This window comes from Mercenaria mercenaria, chromosome 18 (assembly GCF_021730395.1).
Source record: "Mercenaria mercenaria strain notata chromosome 18, MADL_Memer_1, whole genome shotgun sequence".
Taxonomy (NCBI): Eukaryota; Metazoa; Mollusca; class Bivalvia; order Venerida; family Veneridae; genus Mercenaria; species Mercenaria mercenaria.
Genome location: NC_069378.1, coordinates 32,195,514 through 32,210,787, shown reverse-complemented (window position 1 = coordinate 32,210,787; position 15,274 = coordinate 32,195,514). Strand labels below are relative to the sequence as shown.

The following is a 15,274-nucleotide window of genomic DNA, read 5'->3' as shown; positions in this document are numbered from 1 at the left end:
TGCAGGCGTCATAACGTAAAACACAGCAAAACGTGCAGGCGTCATACCGTAAAAAACACAGCAAAATGTGCAGACGTCATACCATAAACACACAGCAAAATGTACAGGCGTCTTATCGTGGTACAAATGGCAAAACGTGCAGACGTCATACAATAAAAACGGTTAAATTTGCAAGCGCCATACCGTGAAAATTTCAAAAAACGTGCAGGCGTCATATCGTGAAAATACAGAAAAGATTGCAGGCTTCTAACCGTAAAAATGAAATATTTGCAGGAGTCATTAAGTGAGAAAATGGCAAAATTAGCAAGCGTGATACCGTTAAAATCAATTTGCAGTCGTCATAACCTGAAAATATGGCAAAACATGCAGGCGTCTTACTGTGTAAATACGGCAAACTGTGCAGGCGACAAACCTTTGAAATACGGCATAATTTGCAAGTGTCATACCGTGAAAATAATGTCAACATTTGCAGACGTCATACCATGAAAATACCGTGTGTCATACCGTGAAAATAATGTCTAAATTTGCAGACCTCATACCATGAAAATGCGACAAAATTTGCAGTCGTCATACCATGAAAATACGACAAAACGTGCAGGCGTCATACCGTGAAAATACGGCAAAACGTGCAGGCGTCGTACCGTGAAAATACGGCAAAACGTGCAGGCGTCATACCGTGAAGACACGGCAAAATATGCTGGCATGATGACCGTGAAAAATATTGCAAAACGTGCAGGTGAAAATACGGCAACATTAGCAGGTGTCATATCTAGAAAAAATGTCATAACTTGCATTCGACATACCGTGAAAATACGGCAAAATTTGAACACGCCATACCTTTGAAAAAAAAGGCAAAATTTGGACGCGTCATTGAAATCAAGGAAAATGTTTTATTTGCCTTATGTCTTAAAACATATAATACTAAAATGACGAAAGACGCTGCTTTACATTGCGGGTGAATATTAACATTACAAGTTAGTTTAAGTTTGCGAAAGATTGTTTGGTATTTGGTTAATTTGTGCAAGGAATATAGGATTTAGGTAAATAAAGTACCTTTAATTGAATAATTGATGTTGTCAAGTATGACGTTTAAAATATTTGATTATCGGTTAGCCGATATTCATCCGTGGATTATCTGTTAGATTCATCCTCATATTTTCTCTTCACAAAACAATTTCAGCTGTTAATATTAACTCAGATAAAACAGAAATAACATAATCGCTGTTTACTTATGTTAAACTTGAGGCATCTGATCAGCACATGGATACATGTACATTGATGCCCGCATAGTTCAAAGATTCCAGTGCAGAATAGCACATCATTTCAATAAGAGGGTTATTGACCCTAAAGCGCTGTTCTGTGTGAAAGGCTTCAGGTGTGTTTGTATAACGTAATGGTACAAGTACACAGTTACATAAATATCAAGGCTCTGGCTATTATGGATTCAGATAAAAGATATTCAAAGTTTCTTTTGTATTAGCCTATATTATATACATGTCATACGCATGGGCATTGCAATTTTTTAACTAGGGCAATAATTTGAACAATTACGGTAGACAGTCAAACCTTGATATCATACGCAAAATGTCAAGACTTTAGTTATTATGGTTTCCAAATTTTTTTTTTAATATATACGTGGGCGTGACCATATTTTACCTTAGGGCAATAATTTTAACAATTTTAAAATGCAGAGAGTCAAACTCTGATATCACACGCCAAACATTAAGGCTCTAGCTATTATGGCTTCAAAAAAGAAGATTTTCAAAGTTTTTTTTAATATATATAAGCATATACTATATACATCTCACACTCAGGGGCGTCGCGATTTCTGACCTTAGGGCAATAATTTGAACAATTTACGGTAGAAAGTCAACCCCTGACATCACCTCTAACTACTATCGCCTCTGAGAAGATTATTATAAAATGTCTGGTAGCTGAACACAGATTTTTAACCAAAGTGACCCATATGTTCAATGAATCGGAACCATTTAAACAACTTTGAACACCTTTGAAAGAGGGCCACCCAGTAAGGTTTCCTCAAAATCCATTCAGTGATTTTGGAGGAGATGTCGTTTAAAGAAACTGTTGACGATGGACGGACGGACGGATGGAATCAAGCGTTTTTTTACGAAACAGAATAATTTGTACAATCTTCATAAATTGTCACCCAAGGAACATTTGTGTAAAATTGTTTGGGCCTGCTGTTTCTGACAAAAACATTTTTAAAGTTTCCAATATATACATATAGGGAAAAAATGACAACTGCCCCTGCCGGACATGTTTTATGACAAATCAAAATGATTTGAACAGTGTTGGAAGAAGGTCACACAAGGTTCATTTGTGTGAAATTATTTTAAAATCGGGCCAGCAGTTTCACACAAGAAGATTTTTAACGTTTCTACTATATACATATATATACAAAGGTGGACGGATAGCTCAATGGTTTGCACACTGGCCTTCCAATCCTGAGGTCGGGGGTTCGATCCTCGGCAGCTACTCTGGAAGTTTCAGAAACGCTTTTCAGTGTTTCCCACCCAACTAGAGGTGTACTGGTCAGGAACCCAGGCAATCCTTGCGTGTATCAGTGCTATACACTGGACACGTTAAAGAACCAGGCTGTCTATTCGCACTGTCAGCGACCAAAAAACATTATTTCCCGTATGTTTTTCTCCGATGCACCTTCAAGAGAATCAGCATTATATAATGCTAACCTGGCATTGTTGTGGAAGACAATGAGAGTTTAAAGCAAAGAAAGGCAAGTCTGGGATATATATTGCACACTGGCCTTCCAATCCTGGGGTCGGGGGTTCGATCCCCGACAGCTACTCGGGAATTTTCAGAAACGCTTTTCAGTGTTTCCCACCCAGCGTGTATCAGAGCTATACACTGGGCACGTTAAAGAACCAGGCTGTCTATTCGCAACGAGCTAGGCTAAGTTAGCCGGACAAGCCTGTATCTGATTTCTGATCTTTCTGTCGTGGGGGCTTTGTCTCACTCTTTCCCTCTGGTCAGATCGCTCTTTGTCTGTACTAGTAGAGGATGAATTATGCGCCCTGTGTGGCTGCATTTGAACTAGTATGTAAAAGGCCTTTGAACGTGAAACTTATCATGAAAAGGGCGCTATATAAATCTGGTATAATAATAATAATAATAATAATAATAATAATATATATATAGGGAAAAGTGATCACGCCCGCTGGCTGCCATTTTTTTGACGAATCGAAATAATCATGTGGCCATTTGTTTTTTGACAAATCAAAATAATTTTAACAATCTTGGTAGAAGGTAAGACAAGGGCCAAATGTGTGAAATTATTTTAAAATCGGGCCAGAAGTTTCATTCAAGAAGATTTTTAAAGTTTCAACTATATACATATAGGGAAAAGTAACCACGCCCGCTGGCTGCCATTTCTTTTCTTTTGACGAATCGAAATAATTTTAAAAACTTGGTAGAAGATTACATGAGGACCATTTGTGTCAGCTTATTTCAAAATCGGGCCAGCGGTTTAGGAGGAGATGTTGTCTGAAGGTTTTTTCTATTTTTAGCCCTCTCGGCCATTTTGTGCAACCAATGGGAACCGTTTGAACAATATTGGTAGTGGACTACCCAAGGAACATCCAGGCTAAGTTTCATCAAAATACATTCAGTGGTTTGAGTACCATTCCGTGCATTATTTCACCACGGACGGGCACCTCAGTAGAACCTTAGAACACCGACCTTCCGTAAGCAAGCTTAATGGCTTCCCGTATTCCGGGTTTCAAGTATAATTAAGTTTATTGCTATATATTCACTAAACACTAAACAGTATTCGCATTTTTTTGTCTTTGTATTTACACAGATGAGAAAACACCTGAATTCCATACTTTAAAAGAATAATGGAACTCGTTATGATTGTGTTCAGTTTGGTCACCGTCTTAATCAGGGAGGGAACTCACGCCGGTAAGTAGTAACATTTGTGAACATGTTACACTTCAGCCATTGTATTTTGAGTAACCTGACATAATGACTATTTATATTATAGTAAACAAAAAATCAAGGCCTTCGAGCGGTTTATCGTCTAATTTACCACGGTTCAGAGTTCAGATGCGTAGGAATTGGTTAAATATTGAAGCATCTGAACGATCACAAGAATGCATTGATTGTTTTCATTCTGACATGCTCATTGACATATTTTATTCAATATTATGCTGGACTTCATCTACCCGAGGAGTAGTGTATCGGGCGTCTTGCGGCAATTTGACGTCATAATAAACGTCATAATGCTCTCTTACCGGTCCGCGCGTCAACCGTTGTTTATCGCAGGATATACAGAGCTTGATTACTTCTTTGTTTAGCTGGAAATTAAATCGAGCCATGTTAGAATTAACAAATAATCAAGGCCTTCGCGTTGTTTATCGTCTAATTTACCACGGTTCAGAGTTCAGATGCGTAGGAATTGAACCACGAGGGCGTTAGCCCGAGTGGTTAAATACTGAAGCATCTGAACGATGAACCGTGGTAAATTAGACGATAAATCACAAGAAGGTCTTGATTGTTTTCATTCTGACATGCACGTTAATATATTTCAATAAATATTATGCTGGAATTCATTTACGCGAGGAGTTATGTATCGGACGTCAGGCGGCTACATGACGTCAAAATTGACGTCATAATGCTCTCTTACCAGTCCGTGCGTCAACCGTTGTTTATCGCAGGATATATTGCGTTTGATTTTCTTCTTTGTTTAACTGGAAATCAATTCGAGCCATGTTAGAAATATTGATATCTAATTACTGGGGTAGGAGTAAATCAATACTGCGTTTTTCTCAGTGTAGTCCAACAAAGGACACATTCACTTTAACAACACGCTATGACTTTATCGTTTTAGTCTACATCAGGTTGTAAAATACAGAATACAAATCATTCAGTCAGCTACGTTCCGAATTTCAGACAACTTATATTCGAATTTCCGTGATAAAGAGTATCTCATTCTAAGAATATTCTCGTTAAGGCCTTGCCTAAGGTCAGTATTTTTGTTTACAAGGAATAAAATATTGCGGGCGAAACAGACGGCAGTAAAAGGTAATCCGTTCCCTGTGCATGTCATATGAAAGAAAATGTAATCGTGGATATCGTAGCATTTCAGTCAGTTTTCAACAAAGAAAGTATTCTTTTGATAGGTAATATCAAGTAATATATAATACAGGTCGTTCAGACAATTTAGTCATTATTTTTATTTAAAAGGAATAGAAATATTGCGGACGAAACAGACGGCAGTAAAAGGGAATCTGTTCCCTGGGCATATCATATGAAAAATAAATGTAATCGTGGCCATCGTAGCATTTCAGTCAGTTTTCAACAATCCTGTAGTGTTATATTCGATCACAGTAGACTTATATTGCAGTTCAAGACAACGTTTACTGCTACCACTGGACGCAGGAAGACCTCGCTGCTATGGGACCCGGTCGTTCAGTGGAGACGGAAAGGGAGCAGTGTGAAAGTTATCCAGGAAGGGTGTTTACACAAGGAAACAACGCAGACTACCCCAACTGTGGAACCTGTTGGTGCTGTCAACGCAAAGGTACTTTCTTCAATATATAATAGAGGTCTCTCAGTTTCGAATTTCGGTTATACAGAGCATCTCACTAAAAGAGTGCTGTGGTAAATACCTTGCCAAAGAGCATTATCTTTTTTATTTAAGGAAATTGAACTTTTACGGACGAAACAGACGACTTTACGACGGAATCAGTTCTCTCCATATATCATAGGAAGAATTACTAAAACCTACTCAAGATTGGTATTGGGAAAACCTCATCATGACCTAGTGGCATTTCATTCATTTCCAACAATCCTGTATTTTTTAGATCACAACAACTTTTCCTGCTAAAAACTGTGGCTTGTTGATTTGTCAACGCATAGGTACATTCTTTAGATAAATAATATTTAGTAATATATAATACATGTTTTTTTAGTTCCGCATTTCGGAAATATAGAGCATTTCATTTTAAGAATGCTCTGGTAAAAACCTTGCATAAGATCATTATTTTTGTTTATGCCGAACAGTATTATAGCTGACGAAACAAGACGGCATTACAATGGAATCTGTTCTCTGTGGATATCATATTATAATGTAATTGGGGCCATCTTAGACTTTCAGTCAGTTTTCAACAATCCTGTATTATTATGTACGATCACAGTAGACTTATATTGTAGTGTACGACAACTTTTCCTGCTACACCTGGACGCAGGGAGATCTTGCTGCTATGGGACCCATGCGTTCAGTGGAGACTGAAAGGGAGCAGTGTGAAAGTCACACAGGAAGAGTGTTTACACAAGGAAACAACAAAGCCTATCCCAACTGTGGAACTTGTTGGTGCTGTCAACCTAAAGGTACTTTCTGTTGATAAGTAATATCAAGTAATATATAATACAGGTCTTTCAGACAACATAGTTCCGAATTTTCGTGATAAATCTAACTTTAAGAGCATTCTCGTTAATACCTTGTCTAAGGTCATTATTTCTGTTTACAAGGTATAGAAATACTGCAGACGAAACAGACAGTAATAGAAGGGAATCTGTTTCCTGTGTATCATATGAAAAAAATGTAATCATGGCCATCGTAGCATTTCAGTCAGTTTTCAGCAATCCTGTAGTATTATATATTGCAGTTCATGACAACTTTTCCTGCTATACCTGGACGCAAGCAGACCTTGCTGCTATGGGACCCGTGCGTTCAGTGGAGACTGAAAGGGAGAAGTGTGAAAGTCACACAGGAAGAGTGTTTACACAAGGAAACAACAAAGCCTATCCCAACTGTGGAACTTGTTGGTGCTGTCAACCTAAAGGTACTTTCTATTGATAGGTAATATCAAGTAATATATAATACAGGTCTTTCAGACCGCTTAGTTCCGAATTTTCGTGATAAAGAGTATCTCAATTTATCGTTAATACCTTGCCTAAGGTCATTTATTTTTGTTAACAAGGAACAGAAATATTGTGGACGAAACAGACAGCAGTAAAAGGGAATCTGTTCCCTGTGCATATCATATGGAAAACAAATGTAATCGTGGCCATCGTAGCATTTCAGTCAGTTTTCAATAATCCTGTAGTATTGTATTCGATCACAGTATACTTATATAGATCTAATTGCAGTTCAAGACAACTTTTACTGCTACTACTGGACACAGGAAGATCTCGCTGCTATAGGACCTGGACGTTCATTGAAATTTTCGGGAAAGTTTGTCACAATTAACCTAATATGTAGTATGTTGTATACTTACAGTATACGAGTGCCATTACTGGACGGACGACGACGTAGATGCCATGGGCTCAAGCCGCACGCCAGAAGTCCAGAGGGCATGGTGTGAGGATGACTTAGGGTATCTTTTCACGCAAGGAAACAATGAGCATTTTCCCGGGACTGGGGACTGTTGGTGCATCAAAACTAAAATCCCTGACGCATCTGACTATTGAAAATAACTGACATAAGGAAGTGACTTTATCATAATAATATTATTACAGAAAATTAAGAAAATATCAGGGCATATTCTACGAAATTAACTATTATGAAATGAAATATGAAATGACAGTTTCAACCTTGAATGCACAGAAACGAAATGGAAGACGCTACGATGCTAAAGCTATAATGATAAGCACACATGCACTAGACAATGCAAGGAAAATGCAAAGTGCTAGGCAAGCCTAGCTAAGGAAAGTTAAGGGTAAATGCTTAATGAATTGATGAATTTATCTCTAATGACCTAAAACTTGCTAATGATTATTGAATATCATATTTACTTACATAATACATGTAATCTCATCCAAACATTCAGTTCTTTACTAATAGCGAGCGCGTAGCTCGCCTTACTGCAATGTGTAGGCGAATATAACAAAGGTGTGCCGAATGAGGCAAAGTGATGTGGCTCAAAAATTTTCGTCGACGTCTGGGCGCCGCCATTTTGTTCTACTTCCGTCAAAGTCGGGAATTTTTTATTTCTTTTTTTAATTTCATATTTGAGTTACAATCTCTATATCCATTTAGGTGTCTTTATTTTTAAAAAGTTATGTTATGGAAATAATTTGAACTTTGCTTTTATTTTACGAAAAGCGCGTCCCTAGTGGACAGGTGCTCACAGGAAATGCTTTGTTGGCAGTGAATACAGAACTTCATTTGATTGCTGAATATTATCCATCACTCAATAATAATGCAAGAAAGATTTCCAGTTCGTAGAAAAAAGTATTATTTTCTTTTAAAAGATCAAGCATTGGTCAGAAAAAAGGATAAAATGTCATTAATAAGCATAAAGCATAAAGCGGCAAACAGGTAATAACGTCACCGTGACACCGGCTGTCCATAAATATTGCAACGTATGATATTCGCTGTTACAGGTATGATAACACTAATTTTTTGTTTCTTTTCAAGTGAATAGGTTCTCGCGAATTATTTTAAGCAGTGAATAGTTTCTTTTGTCACGCTCGCTCAGAGGCTTTGCCTTTTTCATATTAGGGGATGAAAATCCCCGAGACGGTAACGTCCGTATATAGTTATTCGTCTTTGTTGTCTGCATATACTGAGGCAATTTTTTCAATGTTTTCCGGTTCCGGCTTATGTACACAACGCAGACTGGTTGTCTGCAAGAACATCCGAGCACCCAGAATCAGTCACTGAAATTCGTAAACCGCGCCAACATGATTCTTTTACTTCTTTTTTCGTAATGAAAACAGTACATGCAACTGAAAAACACTTTTAAAACAGTACGGAAGTGTAAAGGCCGTCAAGTTTCTGCGTGGAGTGCAAAGAAACAAAAAAATCCTAAAAGCCAGCGCGAGAACACGGTGAATGACGCCACCGTCACGGCTTCCCGTAAATTTTGCAAAGTATGATATTCGCTGAAAGAGGTATGATGACACTAAATGTAAACTTCAATTTTGAGTGTTGAAGGAATAAGGTCAGTAATTCGGTCGAAAATGTGCTTCCGTGGTGTAGTCGAAAGAAGTCCATAATAAATAGATCCTAATGTTCCCATTTTATGCGCAAATTCGTGTAGAACGAGTGCTTTAATCACCGTTTTTCACTACTAGAATACATTCTGCATGAAATGAGACGGTTTTCATGTTCATACACCCCAAATGGCAAGTTTGGCAGATCGAAACCGAAAGTAGGTGTTTATTGCGCGGACGAGAGTAAATATGCGCCATTTTTAGGGTAGCAGACCACAACTGACTGGCATTTCACTAGGAACTACATAACCCCCTATTTTCTTTTCATGTTTTCGTTAATTTGTGATAGAACTTTCATGAAAAATAGGTGAAGGAAAAAGTGATGTTGTCTAAATGAAAACAGTACATGCAACTGAAAAACACTTTTAAAACAGTACGGAAGTGTAAAGGCCGTCAAGTTTCTGCGTGGAGTGCAAAGAAACAAAAAAATCCTAAAAGCCAGCGCGAGAACACGGTGAATGACGCCACCGTCACGGCTTCCCGTAAATTTTGCAAAGTATGATATTCGCTGAAAGAGGTATGATGACACTAAATGTAAACTTCAATTTTGAGTGTTGAAGGAATAAGGTCAGTAATTCGGCCGAAAATGTGCTTCCGTGGTGTAGTCGAAAGAAGTCCATAATAAATAGATCCTAATGTTCCCATTTTATGCGCAAATTCGTGTAGAACGAGTGCTTTAATCACTGTTTTCACTACTAGAATACATTCTGCATGAAATGAGACGGTTTTCATGTTCATACACCCCACATGGCAAGTTTGGCAGATCGAAACCGGAAGTAGGTGTTTATTGCGCGGACGAGAGTAAATATGCGCCATTTTTAGGAAAGCAGACCACAACTGACTGGCATTTCACTAGAAACTACATAACCCCCTATTTTCTTTTCATGTTTTCGTTAATTTGTGATAGAACTTTCATGAAAAATAGGTGAAGGAAAAAATGATGTTGTCTAAAGATACGTAAAGACGACCCGAAGTTGTCTTTTTTATATGAAACAAAGAAGGATTTAAATTACTGACCTTTAACCTGAATATTTCTTCGTAAGTATACATATTAAAGATAAATCCCCATGCTAGGCAGTGCCTTAATTCATATTAGATTTTATCGCCTAATGTAATTGCCAAAGTAACAATAAATAACTATACTAAACTATATTTGACCAGTGTCATTTCTCTGCGTTTTTTCTCAAACTCGCCGAAAGCTAATGTTTCCAATACTATTCAACGAATACATTTTCCCTATCCTATTGTATTGTTGGTTTTAGTCCGAGATTGGCCAGGCAGTAAACTTGACAAGTTAACAATCCAGCCATTTATTATGATTATAATAGATCACCATCCTAAGGGGAACCAGGTCGACCCCGCCACTCCTAGTTTGCTTCGATAGTGTTCTCCATAAGTTCTGTTAGCTCCAGTATAATAACATACACCAATAAAGAAATGCCTATGGCAAGAGGATGTACATGCTGTAGACACGACGAACTAAACAAAAGAAAATTAAATATCTAAGGACAAGAAATTCTGTACAATTATTCAGATACTAATGACTTCGTTCTTACGATAAAGTCATTAAAGCACATAGCCCTTGGCTATGGACGAAAAATATTAACTAGACGGCGGCAGTAAAGCATATACATCATTTTGGTTTAACACTACGTGCATGTCGCGCACTGTATAGAAATTTGCGGATAAAATACTCAAGAATTAATGTTACAGCAATACCCGCACGACAAAGCCATTACAATATATTACGGAGTTACCTTCCTACGTAGTCTGGTAGAGGTTTTCCTTAATACATGCATGCATAGGAAATATCGAGCACAGAAAACACAACTAGAGTCACACTGCGAAACCAAAATTAATATGACATATGCCGGTCAGTTCGGTTCAACCAGTATCACCTCAGTCCTAAAAAAGGCTTTTACAACAACTTCAACAAGAGAGTTCAATAACAAGCGTCTATTCTTACAAAACTTGTTCTGGTCATAAACCATAGTATAGTCTGTATCGCATATATGAGGACAAAACAAAACGAGACAACGGTTTGATAACATTTACCTTTTACCCGTCTATTCAACTTCAGGTATTGCTACCAAACAACTTATTTATTCTAACAATTTTACTCAATACCAGCACAAATATCTATTGTCTGTCCATACTGTATGTTTTCTATACACATGGCTCAAAAAGAAATTTCCTCTCACTTTCTGCTAAATATATAGTTTTAACAAAACAGAAGATTGTACAGCTCTATCCTAACACAAATGTAACACATTCATATATTTATTGCATTAATTTAAATAAATGCCGTTTCGAAAGGTTTATATAGTTATTTCTGTAAGTGTCATCAAATGTACACTCAAATGCATAGTCTAGTCATCATCATCATCACCATCGTCATCACCATAATCATCACTTTTATTCTATCGTAAACAAGCATGATTATTTTGTAAATAATGTAAATTAATCATCATTGCCGTCATCAACATCACTATCATCATCATCATCATCATCATCATCATCATCATTATCATTATTCCGTCATAATAATGAAAGTGTGTGTGCGTGCGTGTTCGGGGTTAACGTCTTTTTCAACAATTTTTCAGTCATATAAAGGACGGTGTCTGCTTGTAGCAGTGAGCACAATGCCCAACTTTATAGTACTGCCTTAATGGAATATAACCCCGTAGACACGTGACATGATATCCCACCCAGTCACAATATACTGACACCGAGCTGACCAGTCCTAGCACTAACCTCTTACCGTTAGCAAGACGGACAATGGATTACCAACGCCGGACGCCGGGCCATCTACCTATTCTAATAACTCACCATAAACACACTTCAAGTGAATTAAAATGAAAACAGTGACATATTTTTCTGGTTATTAGATATGGATATGTAATCTAATAATAGAACATTTTTATCAACAAAATATAGCAAACCAAAATAAAACTAATATTTTACTAACAAGTATGGCAACGAAAGAGAGTATATGACCAGAGTTTATACCTTAATAAACCAAATGGCTGAAACGTTTTCTTTAAAGGGTTAAGAACGCTGCTCATATTATGAGCTAACATTTGAGCTGTCCAAATCTATACAGGTGTTTTCGAAAAGTCACAAGTATTGATATATATGTAAGCATATAACCAACGAGCCATGCCAGAGACCATTTTGACGAAAACAATTATCTGAAAAAAATAGACAACAACAGTAAATAAACAACCCACCTTTTACTTGTTACGGGTAACTTATTCCCTGCTCGCAACTCATAACTTCCAAAATCAACCAGAAATGGATGGCCATCAACAAAATACATTGTTTTGATATATATTATATAGTAGGTTAGGAAACGCAACTCGCAAATCATAGACTGGTGGTCTTACGTTTTCCAAATTGAGATAATTAGAAAGACCAGCCAGTTTGGACGATTTCAATTAATATACGGTAGACAATATATATTTTGTGTATCGATGCTGCGTAGTTTTCGTAAAGGTTTTGTTTTGGCTACATCTCTGGCCTTCAGACCTGGGGTCAATTATTTAAAATGTAATTAATTAAATTACAATTACATTGAGAAATGTCCAATTAAATTACAATTACCATTACATGAAATTTAGCAATGTAATTAATTAAATTACAATTACATCGGAAATTGTAATTAATTACATTCAATTACAATACCAAATGTAGTGCTTCTTACACGAACACTGTAGCAAAGTTCTTTACTTTGTACTACACAAACATGATAATCCACATGTAAACTGATTTCAGTTATTTCAAAATTGAATTTAAGCTCAAAGTAAAATCTGTGTTTGCAGGAGAACATTACTCTGTCTTTAATATTATTGCAAAAAGAGCTACAATCAGCCCTAATTAATAGTTAATACATCGTCTAGCAGAATTCGGCTAGAGAAGATGCATGTAAAGTCAGGTATTTCTCTGAGGTCTGAATTTCTCTGCATGGTTCTGCAATATGTTTCAAATTTAACTAGTCTATTTCAGTATTTAATCATTTACATTTTAAACATATATTTAAGTTTTTATCCTTGACACTACAAGTTATCCAAAGGACCACATCGAAAATAAGTTGTAAAACATTCATGAGTCATCCTAGAATAACTATGTCACTAAAACTGTAGAATACTCATAATGTCTACAGTAATAATTAAATTTTTTATCTTGTTAGAACTGTGAAATGCTATGTTGTTTATATCATTTAATACAACAAATTTTATCACAGATAAAAATGATTAAACTAAATGCTAAGCATTTCTATTTTTGCTCCAATAATTAATATGCAAATAACAATTTCAAATCCTAATTTGATCATTTTCTCCAAAAACATAGTGACAGACATCATCAAAGATTACCAGTTGGTTCTAATTAAACAAATATCAGAACAAAAGAGCTATGTCCAAGGAGTTAACACCTACCATAATATTTTATTGTTATTTTTCACAGCTATAAGATGCATATTAGCATGTTAAAGTGAAGTGTCACTGGTAATAAACATAAAATAATAATCCAGTTTGTTGAACAAATTATATATACTTTTTGTTCAACAAACTGGATTAGCATGTGCCATGTAATTGGAAAGTAATTGGAATGTAATTGTCAATTACACCCTAGAACTGTTCTGTAATTAATTAAATTACAATTACATGTAATTGATAAATGACACAATTACAAATTACATTCAATTACTTGGGAAATGTAATTTAATTGCAATTAATTATAATTACATTTTTAATTACCCCAGGTCTGCAGGCCTTTCAAATTAATTATTTTAGTTACAATATGTAGATACAAAATACCTATCACATAATATATCCGGCTCAATGAGTTTATAAGCCACCTTCAAGCATGAAGCTGTTACAATGTAATACAAGGTCAAAACATTTATACATAATATTATATAACGTTTTAAGGTATAGTATGATTTAGCATTGTATTGAGAATGAACAAAAATGATATGAAAATTATTGGCTATCATTGCATATAACATGGCTATATCATTGACATCTTCATTAAATATTTTTGTAGAATTTAAAGACATATATAATGCACATAATAGTAATAGTAACTATTTTTCTGGAAGGTAACCACTGTCAAAAGTCAATTAGAACAAGCAAGACTATAAGACCATCACTTGCGCAAGCTTTCTCTCGCTTTAATTATTTCAATACCTTTTCAATTTCTCTGCTTCTTACCCTACAGTCTAGTTCAACAAAAAAGGATCTGTTGGATCTAAATTCCTTTCGCAAAATTCCTCTGCTTCGTTGCAAGTAGAAACGTTCAGTTCGTTTACTTACGTCTAGAAATATTCATAATAATTGTTTATGTTTATATTTTGTCCTTTTCTGTCTTTGTCTTCGAGAAATATTTCCAAAATTCTTTACGATTTTTAGTTTTTAGATTTTTAATTTCTCTCATTCTGACCCGTGTACTGTATACACCCGTTTCTACGTATGAATACTAGTAATTGTTTGTATCCCTTTTGTATCTGCATAAACATAACCTGTTTTCGGCACATTTTACTAAGTTGAAGTTCGTCAATGAGTCCTTATTAAAGCATTCAGCTTTTTTCACAGGATCGTTTTTATGTATAGATGTCTTGTCAGAATTTGTATAAAAAAGTTTGAATAAGAGCTGTGTTACCGAGTTAAGCCGTTATGTCCTCTGTGAATGCACCACAGATTTCAAACCATTCAAAGTGACTGAATTAATCCATACTTAAATGTTAACATTCCCGAAGGCATTTATGTTGCAGTTCAGGGAAAAGACATATTAATGCAAGTTTATAGGCTGTCAGCTAATTATTTGCATGTGGTCATTATACAGACATAATTTTTGACAAAGACATACAAATATACACTGCTCAATATATAAACAAAACATGACATTCTTATACTTATGTTTAGAAAAAGTCATATTTTCAAGAGTATTGTTTCTGAATATAAAATCTTTAATATATTTTGCAATTTCATCATCTTTTGATATTATGTGTCTATGTAAACAATAACATATATTCTTACAAAGCTAAAATACATTACAACAGAATTTATTACTTAAACTTCTATACCTAGTACAGCATAACATAAAACAAAATTCCGTTTTCAACCACACTTTGGATGCATGCCCGCTTGATCGATGCCGTTAAACCAACCAACATACATTGCTAAATTATGTGAACACAGTCTAGGTTTTTCTAAGCTCATATGAATAACCTTCCTATCATTCGCAACGAAACTAAAATAATTTTCAAATGAAAACCCTTTAATTTTCTAATTTA

The 15,274-nt window shown here is 35.8% G+C and overlaps 1 protein-coding gene across 2 annotated transcripts in view; it reads left to right on the top strand.

Moving 5' to 3' along the window:
• The first annotated feature begins 928 nt into the window (after positions 1-928).
• Positions 929-15,274, top strand: part of LOC128546054 (uncharacterized) — a 93,629-nt gene continuing 79,283 nt past the window's right edge. Inside the window, exons 1-6 of one of the 2 annotated variants that reach the window (XM_053529592.1) lie at positions 929-1,040; positions 3,839-3,939; positions 5,384-5,560; positions 6,193-6,369; positions 6,648-6,824; positions 7,262-11,290. In XM_053529592.1, coding sequence (XP_053385567.1) covers positions 3,876-3,939; positions 5,384-5,560; positions 6,193-6,369; positions 6,648-6,824; positions 7,262-7,452 — 786 coding nt within the window. In that variant the 5' untranslated portion in view covers positions 929-1,040; positions 3,839-3,875 and the 3' untranslated portion in view covers positions 7,453-11,290. Of the gene's footprint in view, positions 1,041-3,838; positions 3,940-5,383; positions 5,561-6,192; positions 6,370-6,647; positions 6,825-7,261; positions 11,291-15,274 lie in introns of those variants that run through there. The other variant, XM_053529591.1, reaches the window with a different exon arrangement.